We start from the raw sequence: 13,527 nt of genomic DNA, 5'->3' as shown, positions 1-13,527 counted from the left end.
TATATATATATATATATATATATAAAATTGTATTTTGTTTATGTTATTTTATGTATATTATATTATATGTAATATAACTGAAATGATTTAAAATAGTTTACATTTTTATTTAGTTTTTGTGTTTTTTAATTTATAATTTTTTTATATACTTGCATTTTTGTATTTTCTGTAGTATTGTTGTTGCCGCCTCCATGTCGTGAAGACGCTGTGTGATTCGTTGAAATTCGTGAAAGCGAAACTACTTTGTTTGGTCTTCCAAAAGAGGACGATATCTGCTTCGTCATGCCTGGAGCTGATCCGTGCTGGTTGCTGAGGAAATACTACAACTTTGCGCTGTGGATCGCCGGATCGGCTTTCACCGTGGACGAAGCGGAGTCCAGCCCGGAGTCGTCACATGTCCTTCCGGAAGCTCCTTCGTCGAAATCGCCGGCCGCGCCGTTCTCAAGCCCGCCGCCTGTGCTTACTCTAACCCTCCGGTCATTCCTCACACTAGCCCCTGGCCTCTGCTCACTCTAGGCCGCCGTGTGTGACGCTGTTTCGTTGTGAAAGCGAAACTACTTTGTTTGTTCTTCCAATAATGGACACGACTAGAAATCAGTGGTATTTACAACACTGTTCCAGAACCCTTCAACCCAAATATTCAAATGTGTGCAGCACATTTTATGGAGGACTGTTTTCTGATCCTGGGAGAGTAGACTACAATGCCGGCTGTTCTGACTCAAAGACTGTAAGTACGTTTTTTATATTTAAAGAGTTTATATATTTTATATATTTACAGTGAGTTTTTTGGGCAGTGTAGAGTAGGGCTTGTTGTTTGTCATTTCTCCGATCACAAATGCAGACATGGTTTTATGTTTACGCGGCGCGATGCAACGCAACGCGTAAAAAGACAGTATAAGTCATTATAATCCATAATTATGTCCCCACAACGCACTGGATAGCTGGCCAATCACAGCACACCTCGCTTTTCAGACCGATGAGCTTTGTAAAAATCGACGCGTTTCAAAAAGGCGGGGCATAGAGGAGAAACAATAATATACAGTATGTGGAAAATAATGTTTTTTTTACCTTAAACCGCATAAACACATTTCATTACACCAAATACACAAAATAATGTTCTTTTTAGCAGCATCATATGACCCCTTTAACATTATGTATATTATAATATGATATATTATATAATTGAGTTTTTAAACTAGTTTTAAAATGCTTCCTAAATATATTTTTATTTTATTTTATATTATATATATTCTAAAACCATTTAAATATTATAATACACAATATAATATATCATATATTACATTCATACAAAATACTCTTTATAAAGCTGAGTCTACAATGATTTCTGTGTAGGCATTCGGGCCCATTTATTGCTCTACTAATCTACTCAAACCATCCAGAAAACGCTCTCTGATAGTTCCTTTCTACTAGAGAAAACAGTGTGTGTGGCCGTCACAATAACACAGGAAATAGATTTGTCCCTTGCATCTGGTTTCTGCTCATTTGAGTGTTGAAGCCTCTAATGCCTCATCCTTCAGCATGGACATTTAAACCTGGCCTGACTCGCTTCAACGCTCAACCCTGTACATGCAATATGGAAAATCCACCCATGCAGTTTTTCAACCCATCGTGCATGGAGTGCCAAGAAGAAAACACAAAAAAACATGAATCACGGATTGTGAAAATGACATGAGATGATGAAGTGAATGGTGAATGGCATGAGGGTGGCAATGGTAAGCCAAGAATCCAGCCGAATCTTCCACTCAACTCTAAAAGTTTTTCCGGCAACATCATCCACAAACTCCGACATCCAGCATGATCAGAAAACATTGAAAAAACGTTTGCCCGCTTGCTCTCAGGTGCTAGTGCACCACATATGCAGTTTATCTAGCTAAAAATAACCAAAGAATGAACATCTGGCAGTCTGGTATGATATTCCATAACCCGTCCCAATAGAAACATGTTTAAAATGATCAACATGAATATATTACGTAATGCCTCCAATTCCAAAGGGGGAAATTATAACTAGACTATTTACTAGATTTTGAGAAGCTCTTGTAGATGCTGGTTTCCTTTGGCAAGATGCAGGGGTTTTACAAAGTTTTCTAACCTCAGTGAGCACAGGAAGGGCTCTGGAGAAGCAGAATATGTTAAATGTACATAACATCATCTGCTTAAATCACATCTAATTCTGGATTGTGATGCAATGAACCTCCCTAAACAGGAAGTGCTGCAGGCCGTCTCACTGACTGTGTCTGTTTGGGGATAAAACAGAATAAAGATAAACACAAGTCTATTATAGAGTTCGACAGATATCTATTTGGCCACTTTGAAGCTAGTCTTAGTCGGTCTATGGATGGACTGATATAATTCATTTTCAATACAAATTTATTTAAGCCAGTCTACTATTGTGGTATCAAATAAATAGTCTATATATTCTAATATTTATAGTAATTATACATAATATATCCAAAAATATATTAATAAACCATTTTAAATCTATTTTAAAAACTCTTACCAGACATTGTTCAACTGCAAACACTAATATTAACAGTGAAGGAGTAAGAAATTATTCAAATTATATATATAAATATATATATATTTGTAGTAGCACAGTAACAAAATATCTGTTAAGAGCGTATACCAAGTCTGCATTTTTTGTTATATTATGTATATTATTATTAATATAAATATTATATTATTTATGTGCTGTTTAGAGGTGAGATCATCTAAAATATTTGAATATTTTTTCATTGAATATTATTAAAAAGACAAAAACTTTGAAAAGCTACTTTTGTACACTCTTAATAGACACTGTTCTATTGCAAACATTAATATTGAACAGATTTTAAATGTTTTAATAATATATTTTGTTATATTACGCATAAATAATATAAATATTACACTATATATATATATATATATATATATATATATGTATATACAGTATAAATATATACAAAAATATTTTAATAAACAATTTAAAAACTATTTTACACTCTCTTAACAGACTTTGTTTTACTGCAAATATTAATATTTTAAGTATAGTAGTTATGCTAAATATTATACCATTCAAAGAAAATACTCAAATATTTCAGATATTCACCCTCAACCAGCACATAAAAGCAAAACGAACTGTGATTGCACACTTAATATCTCTGTCAGAAATATTTACGCAAGCTAATCCAAATGGCCCGGTCATGTGACGACCAATAAGACTTCAATAAAGATTTTAAAGTCAATCAAATGCCAAATCCCATTTCAAGGTCGATTTCATGAAAGAACTAAAAAAAAAAGAAAAAAAAAAGGATTTGCCAATAGAAATATCACATTCATTGGCCTCAACTTGCCCTAAATCAGCAGGTATTTACTTTATTCAGAAACCAAGGTTAACAAAATAAAAGTCTATGCAGATCTCTCTTAAATCAAGTCAAAGATCCAACGAAATGTTCTCCTGTAATGTCTGCGTGACTAAATATAGTGAACTATAGTGAGTGTGAACGTGTTCAGCTCCATGTCAGCGAGGGGCCAGAGAAAGAGCTCCAGTTGACACAACAGCAGCTCCAGGACTGCTGTGACGTTACTAGTGTTAGTGAAGGTTCCCTCCGGAGAAGCAGTGGAGAGCCAGCTGGTTTCCATTAGCATACCTCAGCTAGTGAGTGGGGGTCCTGGCTTCATGCGGGGGATGCTAACACCCGGATAAATGAGAGGATAGTCATGCAGACTGGCCCTCGGGACTGCAGCCAAATCACGCTTGATGACGGGGGATTTGAGCTGCTTTGAGCTCGCCGACAGAACAAACACACTCATGTTTTGGAACATATTTGAGTGTTGTTTGACAAACTGATACAAGGCTTATATAACTAGCTGGTATGGGAATTCGTATCGAAGCCCGTTTCTGCCAAAGGATTAAAAGAAAGAAAAAAAAAGGGCTAATTGCAACTTTTTCAGACTTTTTCTCTAAATTCTGACTTTGCAATTTTGGAATAAGACTGAATTTTGGAATAAAATGGATACATTTAAAAAAAATGGTACTTGCATGATGCCACAGTTCAGACTTTTTTCGCAATTCCAAGTTATATATCTCACCATTCGGACTTTTCTTCTCAGAATTGTGAGTTTATATCTTGCAATTCTGAGTTTATGCATCACAATTCTGACTTTAAAAAATAAATAAATAAATAATAATAATAATGACTTTTTATCTTTGGAATAAAATGGATACATTTAAAAAAAATGGTACTTGCATGATGTCACAGTTCAGACTTTTTTCGCAATTCCAAGTTATATATCTCACCATTCGGACTTTTCTTCTCAGAATTGTGAGTTTATATCTTGCAATTCTGAGTTTATGCATCACAATTCTGACTTTAAAAAATAAATAAATAAATAATAATAATAATGACTTTTTATCCCACAACTTTTATTCTTTGCGGTCCGAATTGTGAGATAAAAAGTCGGAATTAAAAAAAAAAAAGTATCCGTGGTGGAAACAACCATTCATATTTTAAGCATTATTCAGAGTGAATCTGTACATTTCTATCTGCATAATTTTGGATATTGACTATTTATAGTAAAGTATCTAATAAGCAATGACAGTCACCCTAAACAGTACACTATAGTAATTCACTAATCAAGTCAGCAAGCTAGTTGTACATAAAATACATTGAGAAGTTTGGGGTCAGTAAGATTTTTTTTTTTTTTTTAGGAAATTAATAATTTTATTCAACAAAGATTGATCAAAAGTGACATTAAAGACATTTAAAATGTTACAAAAATTTCAAATAAATGATGTCCATTTCCTAATTTAACAAAATATGATTTCCACAACAATATGAAGCAGCACAACTGTTTTCAACATTGATAATAACAACAACAATAATAATAGTAATAATAATAATAATGCAGCAAATCAGCATACTAGAATGATTTCTGAAGGATCTGAAACTGAAGACTGGAGTAATGATGCTGAAAATTCAGCTTTGCATCACATGAATGAATTACATTTTTACATTGTATTTTAAATTATAATAATATTTCATTTTTTATCAAAGAAATGCAGCCTTGGTGAGAGAGAGACTTTTTTCTTAAGCCTAAAAAAAAAAAAAAACGTACAGACCCCAAAGGTAAATGCTAGTGTAATTATGAGCTGCTACACTGCTCAGTGCGAACAAAAACGTCCTGACAATATTCATAATAAAACCGCAGTAAAGCCATGCATGGCATGATCAGTTTAAACAATCTTAAAACCCGTCATAAGCACAGATACTTTTCTTACACAAACTTTAAACAGAACAGCCCTGCTAATGCAAACAGTTCTCACAAACGCACAAAGAATACCATGCAATAAAAGTACATCTCACTTCCATACGGCTGACAGGTTAATTCTAAGCTGCGCTAACAAGGTCAATTAACTTCAGACTAAGCTTTAAGTGTTTGCTATGATTATACCATTGCTATGCATACTGTGTACGTTGGAGTATAACTGAATTCATTCTAAAATTAGCACTGCAAATTCAATATCGGATTAGATTTACATGTTCTGAAGAAACCGTGAGAGATGTTTGCACATGCAAAACACGCCGTCTAAAGTGTTGTGGGATGAGATACACACCAAAGCACCACTAAAAAAAGTAGTGGATACCAGAGGATAACAGATAAGACAGCAGTTTTCTCCACATGGAGCTAATAAAGACTCCACCTGGATGGAAACACTTGTAAACCTTTCTTTGTGGGACATTCCGACTGTAATTTAAGCAAGGCACAGCAGTTCCTCCACTGACAGACAGGATTCACGTCAAATCTACCGAAACAAGTGTGGCCTTCCAGATAAATGAGTGTCTTTACTTCAGACGAAGGCTGTTTATGCTGCTTGATCCATTAAGGATCACCCAGTGAGATTTGCCTGCCCACCCAGAACACGAGGACAACCTTTTGACAACATTAAGTTCAAATTATCACACGTTAACCAGCCATTTAAACATATATACCTGTATTTGTGATTCCCTGGTCCAACACAGTTGCTTCAAAACACTTAAATGTCAAATAAACTATGCTGACTCATTAGACCACAAGTGAAAAAGATGCAATAAACAAGCAGCGCTCTGATTATTTAGGGCCTGAGAAAGAGACTGTAGGGTGTTTGATCAAATGTACACACACAATGACAGATGTGGACACAAATCAGCATTGCCTACAAACAAGATGAAATATCAAGATGCATTACATCTCCACTTCACTACAGCACAGATACATTCATTGAACTTTAAAAGTTCAAGCAGGACATTTAAGGGTCATTGTATAAAGATTTTTAAAGGCTTTTGCTCAAGGTCCTGACACTACATACTTCTTAGAAAACTGTCCCCTGCTGACAAACCTAACAAAATATAAGACATAGTGCTGAAAAAAAAGAAAAAGTAATTTAAATTGATAATAAAAATAATAAAAAGAAAGATTAAAAATATATAAATATAATTCTTTAAATGTTTTTAAAAATGTTAAAACAAATTATATGGTATTCAAAAATAAAGAAAAATAATAAATATTTAATGTTTTGTATTAATTAATATATATGGTAGTATACTATATATATATATATATATATATATATATATATATATATATATAACACACACACACACACACACATACACACATACACACATACATACACACACACAGTGAGAGAAAGAGAGATTGCAGATCGCGCTGCGCACACACAGAAACATATTGTCAGCGCACCCCGTGACATTTATTCATAAAACAGCCTAGATATTGGATCGCTACATTATATTCCTCAGCAACGAGGTGGCAAAATTGCTGTTTTAGAAGTAACTAAACAGCTTCATTGTTTGTAGTGAGAGATGCGCAGACGCAGGTAATTCACATACACAACTGTCATAGACTCCGTCTGTCTCTCTCAATCAATAATTCATTCAAATAAATGCTATAATTCATTCAAATAAATGTGGTCTTACTGCACTATTTTATCTCTGTGTCTGATTTGAAGCGGGCAGAATGCTAGAGCTAACGAGCCGTACATACATACATATATAAACACATACAGTGGGTACGGAAAGTATTCAGACCCCCTTAAATTTTTCACTCTTTGTTATGTTGCAGCCATTTGCTAAAATCATTTAAGTTAATTTTTTTCCTCATTAATGTACACACAGCACCCCATATTGACAGAAAAACACAGAATTGTTGACATTCTTGCAGATTTATATATATATATACACATTTTAATTAAATACAGTATATATACACTGTACATAGTTTTACCTCAAAATACGCATAGTAAAAGTGCTAGCCATTCAGTTTTAAAGTAATTTTTACGCCTATGTTAATGAAGGAACACAAAAGGCACAGTTTTGTAGAATGACCCTCATCAGTCTTAAAGCTGCAAAAGGAAACCATGTGTGAATGTACTTGAGTAACCCGGCACTCTATTGTCACTGGTTGTATGTTGCTGGTTAATGCATATTTGTATCATGCGCTGTTCCATATAAAGCAAAAACAGGAGCGTGGTATGGGGCGAAACCTTCCTGTAAGAAGCTCCCCTATGGAGAAGTGGCCTGCAGAGGTTCATAAAGCAGTGCCAGTGAAATTTACAGGCTCTGTGTGGGCCTCCTTGTAAGAGCTCAAGCTCCACGTCGCCCTGAGGATACTGACGCTGTGACCGAATGCCGGGATAGCAGCCTATTACCAGAAGACAGACAACAAGAGCCCAACTGTGCGGCCACAATGACGACTGTCTCTCGACAGAGTCGCGAAACAAGGTCTCTCATTAAGAGCGCCGCATTTCAAAGGTAGCTGTTTGTCACCTGATGGTGGGTGTTTCATTTTGATAGCAAGACTTTATTATAGGTCACTTAGCGAAATTCTCTTTTGAGCTCCCACTCGGAAACAAACATATGGATATGTCTGACGTCCTTTGAGGGCAAGACTGCAGTAAATAGCAACACAGTTTGGTCGCTCAAATCTCTCGTATGGCTTCAGTATACAGCACAAGAGTCATTCTCCAACCAGCAACAAATAAAGACTACAGTTTCAAAGCTATTACAGAAAAATTCACATGGACTTATTTGGTGCATGTTGATGGAGTAAAATAAAGTTCAGCAATAAAGTTTGCTTGACCTCCAGCGCAGGGCTGTTTGCAGCACAGGTCATGGGAGAGAAAAACAGCGGGTCAGTTGAGGACAAGTGTAAACAACATCACATGGACCAGCATGAATTCTGTGGTGCTGATACATCCAGACTGAGACCTCTATGACAACGGCCACGTTTAAGTCAACATAAAATGGCATTCACAAGCCATTTACTTTCGTAATATGACATAATTCCCTATGAAATGGTATAATCAATGAGAAACAAAGTATTTTATTATATCAGGAATTGAAAGTATTTTTATAAGTGGGTGTTACATGCCAAATTTGACTACATTAGCATTAATCTTAAAAATTAATGAATAAAAAAATAAATAAATAAATAAAAATGAATTACTGCATTGACATTAATCTGCGTTAAAATGTTTTCTTTTTTTTTACACGCCAAATTTTTCCACGTTAATCTGAAAAATGAATGAATGAATAAATAAAATAACAAAAATACTACATTAACATCAATCTGTTATTTTGTAAGACTAAACTATTGAAAAAAAGCAGATCATTTGCAGAAAAAAACCTTAATATTATCTAATTCAATGATGCTGAATTATAAATATCCCATAACTTATATTTTACAAATTATATATTTATAAATTATAATTTTTCAAATGATATATGTATCAGCTATAATGCACTTATCAAAATAACAAAAGCAGTCATATGTCAAAAGTTTCAATATTCAAAATGTGTCATTTAAATTGCAATCTGCAAAGGAGTGAAAAAAGTGGAAACTGGGATTATGCATAAAATAATGTCTTCAGAATCATTCACATGTGAAAATGGGCTGAGAATTGAACAAACTGGCTCAGAGGAAGACGGGAATCATGTCTCTGTGTCAGTTTTTCTGTGATTAAGAGATAATACAAGACTTCTTCACCTTAAAAATGGCTGTCAAATGCAAAAATGCAACAAAATGCATCATATTTTGTGATAAATTATGATGTGCTAGAGCAAAACGAGCACAATTTTTGTAATTAGCATCGCAAAATTAGAAAGAAACAAGTATTGCATTCAGCAAATAAGATGCAGGGCGGTGCTTTATGAAAGATTTATTCTTTGGGATAACATGCATGAGTGAATGATGCACAATAAGACTAGGAACATGTATTACGGAAGTAAACAGAATAAAGTTTGATTTCATGTTGAGTTTAACGGACAAATCCCAGAAGCCTGAACCTTCGGAGCATGAAGTTCTGGAATATCAGAGGAAAACTCACCCTCACAAAGGACGTGTACTGATGGCACTGCTGTCGGTTGATCTCCAGGCTGAAACGTTGACTTACAGCAACTGTCTGCTCTCCACCGTTTCCAAAATACACCCGCGGCGGCAGACCTTTGTGTCTCTTATCTGAATCTGCGGTTAGATTGTACAGCAACTCTGAGGAGAAAAATAGACACCCACAGTTCAGTAAGACAACAATGTGTAAACATCTCTCAAACACGGTCCGCTTCAAAACTCACTATCAGAAGCATTCCAGGGCAATTTTAGGGATTTAAAAACAACGTCAAGTAAGATGTCAAGTTCCCACTGTCAAAGTCGTGGAAATGAGAGAAAACAGTACAAGAACATTTCTGGGGCCACGTCCAAGAGTTAAATGTTTGTGATTAATTTCTGGAAGTGTGAGAAAACGGCAATGGCATGTAGGAAAAACATGGTTCAAAATGTCTTGATAAATCTCATTAAGAAATGTGTGGGTCATATTTCATCCCAAAATATATTAAAAAAATAATAATCAAATAAAATATAAAATGAATGAAACAAAACACAAAATGCACTGATGAATGTGTGGCTCATGAATGAATGAATGAATAAATAAATAATTAAAATAAAAAATATGAATGAAAATTAAAATTAAAATTTATTGATTTAATGAATGAATGAATGGAAAATAAAATATGAATGAATGAATTACTAGTTAAAAAAATTAAATAAAAGAAAAAAATAAATAGAAGAATATGAATAAAATAAAAATAAATAAGTAAATTCTCATTACTGTAATGCAGTTAAAATGTATTGATTTAGTTTTAAATTAACATTTAATTTATTGCAACAAATACCATTATGATGTGTACTTACAATTGTACTTTACAATTCAAATAATATATTTTTTCATATTATAATAATGAGATTTGCATTACAGACATAAGAACTGAAAGAAAATGTGTTGAATTGTCATGAAAATGTCAAAAAATGAACTTTGGGCTTTTAATTGTTTAATGTCTAAAAAATATGTACTTGCAATTCTTTATATAACTGTGTACGTGACACATAACAATCTTGAATCTTGTAAACATGTTTTAAGTTCTTTATTATGCAAAATATAATTACTTTTTGTTCTTTTGGTTTTGGGATGAAATACGATCCAGACAGCTCTTCGGTGAGATGCATCCATCTACACCTACAGGCTTTTCCAAAAAACAGAAATTGATCAAAAACACAGAACTCTTGGACGCGGCCCCAGAAAGAGCTGCTTTCTTTCCACAACCTGATGAATTTCTTCAGTTTTTGTGAAATTCACCCAGATGAGGTCAAATGTGTAATTGCGGGACCATTGCTCCGATCCTGAAGCTGAGTAAGAGCTATTATTACCCTGCTGCTCTCACAGGGCGTCACTGATAGACCAATGCAGGGGTTGTTGTCTTAATACATCCAGCTGTGAGCGCACCATGAGTGCACTACAGCCTACAGAACCAGGGCGTCACCCAGACACAAGGTGCTGCAGTACTTTCCAACACTGGTGCCAATCAAAAACACAGAACTCTTGGACGCGGCCCCAGAAAGAGCTGCTTTCTTTCCACAACCTGATGAATTTCTTCAGTTTTTGTGAAATTCACCCAGATGAGGTCAAATGTGTAATTGCGGGACCATTGCTCCGATCCTGAAGCTGAGTAAGAGCTATTATTACCCTGCTGCTCTCACAGGGCGTCACTGTAATGATCGGACTCCTGGACCAATGCAGGGGTTGTTGTCTTAATACATCCAGCTGTGAGCGCACCATGAGTGCACTACAGCCTACAGAACCAGGGCGTCACCCAGACACAAGGTGCTGCAGTACTTTCCAACACTGGTGCCAAGTGGAGTAACACTAGTGCTCTGTACTTCCCAGAAACCTCCCATTATGTAACACCCCCTTTATTTACTCCATCTCCCATAAGGCCACACCCACTCAGCGAGCAGTGGCCACGCCCAAAAGTTGAGCAAGCGGCCATTCGCAGCGAATCCCTGTGGCTGCACGGTGTCCATCTTGTCAAGTTAAACAAACACATGCAGTCAAGCTCATTGAGTTGAGTGACAAAAATAGAGCTAGAGGCAACATATCAGAAACAAAACTAGATTTAATGAAAAACAAGTCTTTTCTGAGCAGTTTTAAAAGTGCATTTGGTGAGATCGCTCAACATTATGGGAGGGCCAAAAGTGATCCATAGTGCATTGCTGTTTTTGTATCTAACGTTTGATGATATTTCATAATAGTCTATTCTAGGCACGTCTGCGTGTTGATAGAGTGAAATAAAGGTCAGCAGAACATGCACTGACCTCCAGTTCAGGGCTGTTTGCACCACGGGTCATGAGAGCGAAAAGACAGCGGTTCAGTTAAAAACAAGAGTTATCAAGACTATCTAGTTATGGGTTTAGAGTGTATGCAGACACCTGTCGATTATACATATAGTGTTGTTAAATGTGTAACAATGAACAACAAATAAACAAAAAATGCTATTACATTTTTTTAAATTGTATAAAAATAAAACGAAATTTAAAAAAAATTTAAGATAAAATATCAAACAATAAAATAACATAAAATATTAAATAATAAAAATAAATAATAATAAAATAAAAAATACAATAAAAATAAAATAATAAATTAAAATGTAATTAAATTAAACATCAAAATAAAATAAAATAAAATAAAATAAAAAAGCCCAAAAACAATAATAATAATTCCACAGTGGCTCACCTATGTGGCCAGGTACATGTTTTCCACGAAAGCTCATGCAGACGGTGACGTTGAAGCAGTTGAGATGCGGAGGGCCCTCGTGACACTGCGGTACTGTGATGTTTATCGAGACGGGCAAGAAGATGGAGACGTCCACAGAGATCACCGGCCTGGATCTGTCACAAGCAACAGCAAATAAGGTCAAAGCTACATCTGAATGGATGATTATCAGAGAACATCAACTAGGAACTGATGTAAATACAAGCTTTTGCTGGATCAGAAGTGCACAGCTTACCTTAACAAAACCACACTGTCAGCCATGAACGCCCCTATCGTCACATCTGAAAAAAGGGAAAAAAAGGATAAAGTTTTAGAAATAAAGTTTAGAAGAATAATTACATGCTTTTATACTGTTATATAAACCCTGTGATGCTATGCTGTTAGAAAAGGTGTGCAAAAACTATACTTTTAGCACTATTACATTCCTTCAGAGTAAACTTTCTGGGATGACCCAATGACAAACTGTTGTACCTCTAAAGGTACAATCCAGCGTTGTAATTGTAATTGTAAATAATATTATACAATATTAATTTAAATGTTAAAAAATGCATAAAAAATCTAATTCAATATTTTAATTAATAAAAGTGCCAAAAGAGCAAAACAAATTGATTAAAACAAACTAAAATTAAAATAAAAACATTCAGAATGAATGTTATTCTGAAAATATTCAGAATAATGAATACATTCAAAATATGAATAAACACTATAATAGTATGTAGTTAATCATTAATATTTTTTCAATATTTTTTTTTCTGTAAGTGCAGGGTTTTGCTTGGTCACCAGAACATTACATAGGGTTGTGTACAAATCATTATGACCACTAATTAGTAAACTCTAATGGAATAACGTATTTTATCTTAAAGTATTGTACATGCAAACTGATATATATGACACCGATCAAGCAATTATTTTTTAGTAAAAGATGAAGCCTTCTTTGTTTGATTTTCTCTCATTTTATTTAATCACAGTGTCCACTGTGGAATGCTGTAAACAAAATGCTTGCTGGCCTCAGAACTATGAAATCAGAGCAGACAGAATGTGTCAAAGAATGGTTAAGAAAATTAAACAAACACTCAATCTACATTCCCAGGATTAGCGCAGAATGGAACATTCTCCATCATATAATTAATCCCGTCTTACACAACAGCCTTCTGTGGATGTAAAAAAAGATGAGAAGCATCTTTTGGGCGTTTTCACATCACAAGTCCAGTCACTTTGGATCACATGTTGTGACGAATCACTCATGTCATAAGTTACACATTCAATTTTAATGCTTAGAGGTTTCCAGAATGGAATAAACTCACTGGAGGTCGGTAAAAACGTTACATGTTTCCCATCTTTACGCGGAGATCGCAGAAGGCCAATGT

General features: G+C 34.7%; 1 protein-coding gene across 1 annotated transcript in view; it reads right to left on the bottom strand.

Annotated features, from left to right (window-relative positions):
* The window catches only part of LOC107585444 (integrin alpha-9-like), a 103,978-nt gene that overhangs the window by 56,632 nt on the left and 33,819 nt on the right, over positions 1-13,527 (bottom strand). Inside the window, exons 13-16 of the mRNA XM_016272461.1 lie at positions 12,396-12,441; positions 12,122-12,276; positions 9,386-9,546; positions 5,724-5,727 (exon numbers count right to left, since the gene is read on the bottom strand). Coding sequence (XP_016127947.1) covers positions 5,724-5,727; positions 9,386-9,546; positions 12,122-12,276; positions 12,396-12,441 — 366 coding nt within the window. The remainder of the gene's footprint in view (positions 1-5,723; positions 5,728-9,385; positions 9,547-12,121; positions 12,277-12,395; positions 12,442-13,527) is intronic.

Source organism: Sinocyclocheilus grahami, unplaced genomic scaffold (assembly GCF_001515645.1).
Source record: "Sinocyclocheilus grahami isolate Dianchi unplaced genomic scaffold, SAMN03320097.WGS_v1.1 scaffold70.1, whole genome shotgun sequence".
Classification (NCBI taxonomy): Eukaryota; Metazoa; Chordata; class Actinopteri; order Cypriniformes; family Cyprinidae; genus Sinocyclocheilus; species Sinocyclocheilus grahami.
The sequence above is the reverse complement of the archived record's forward strand: the minus strand, read 5'-3'. Positions and strand labels throughout refer to the sequence as shown.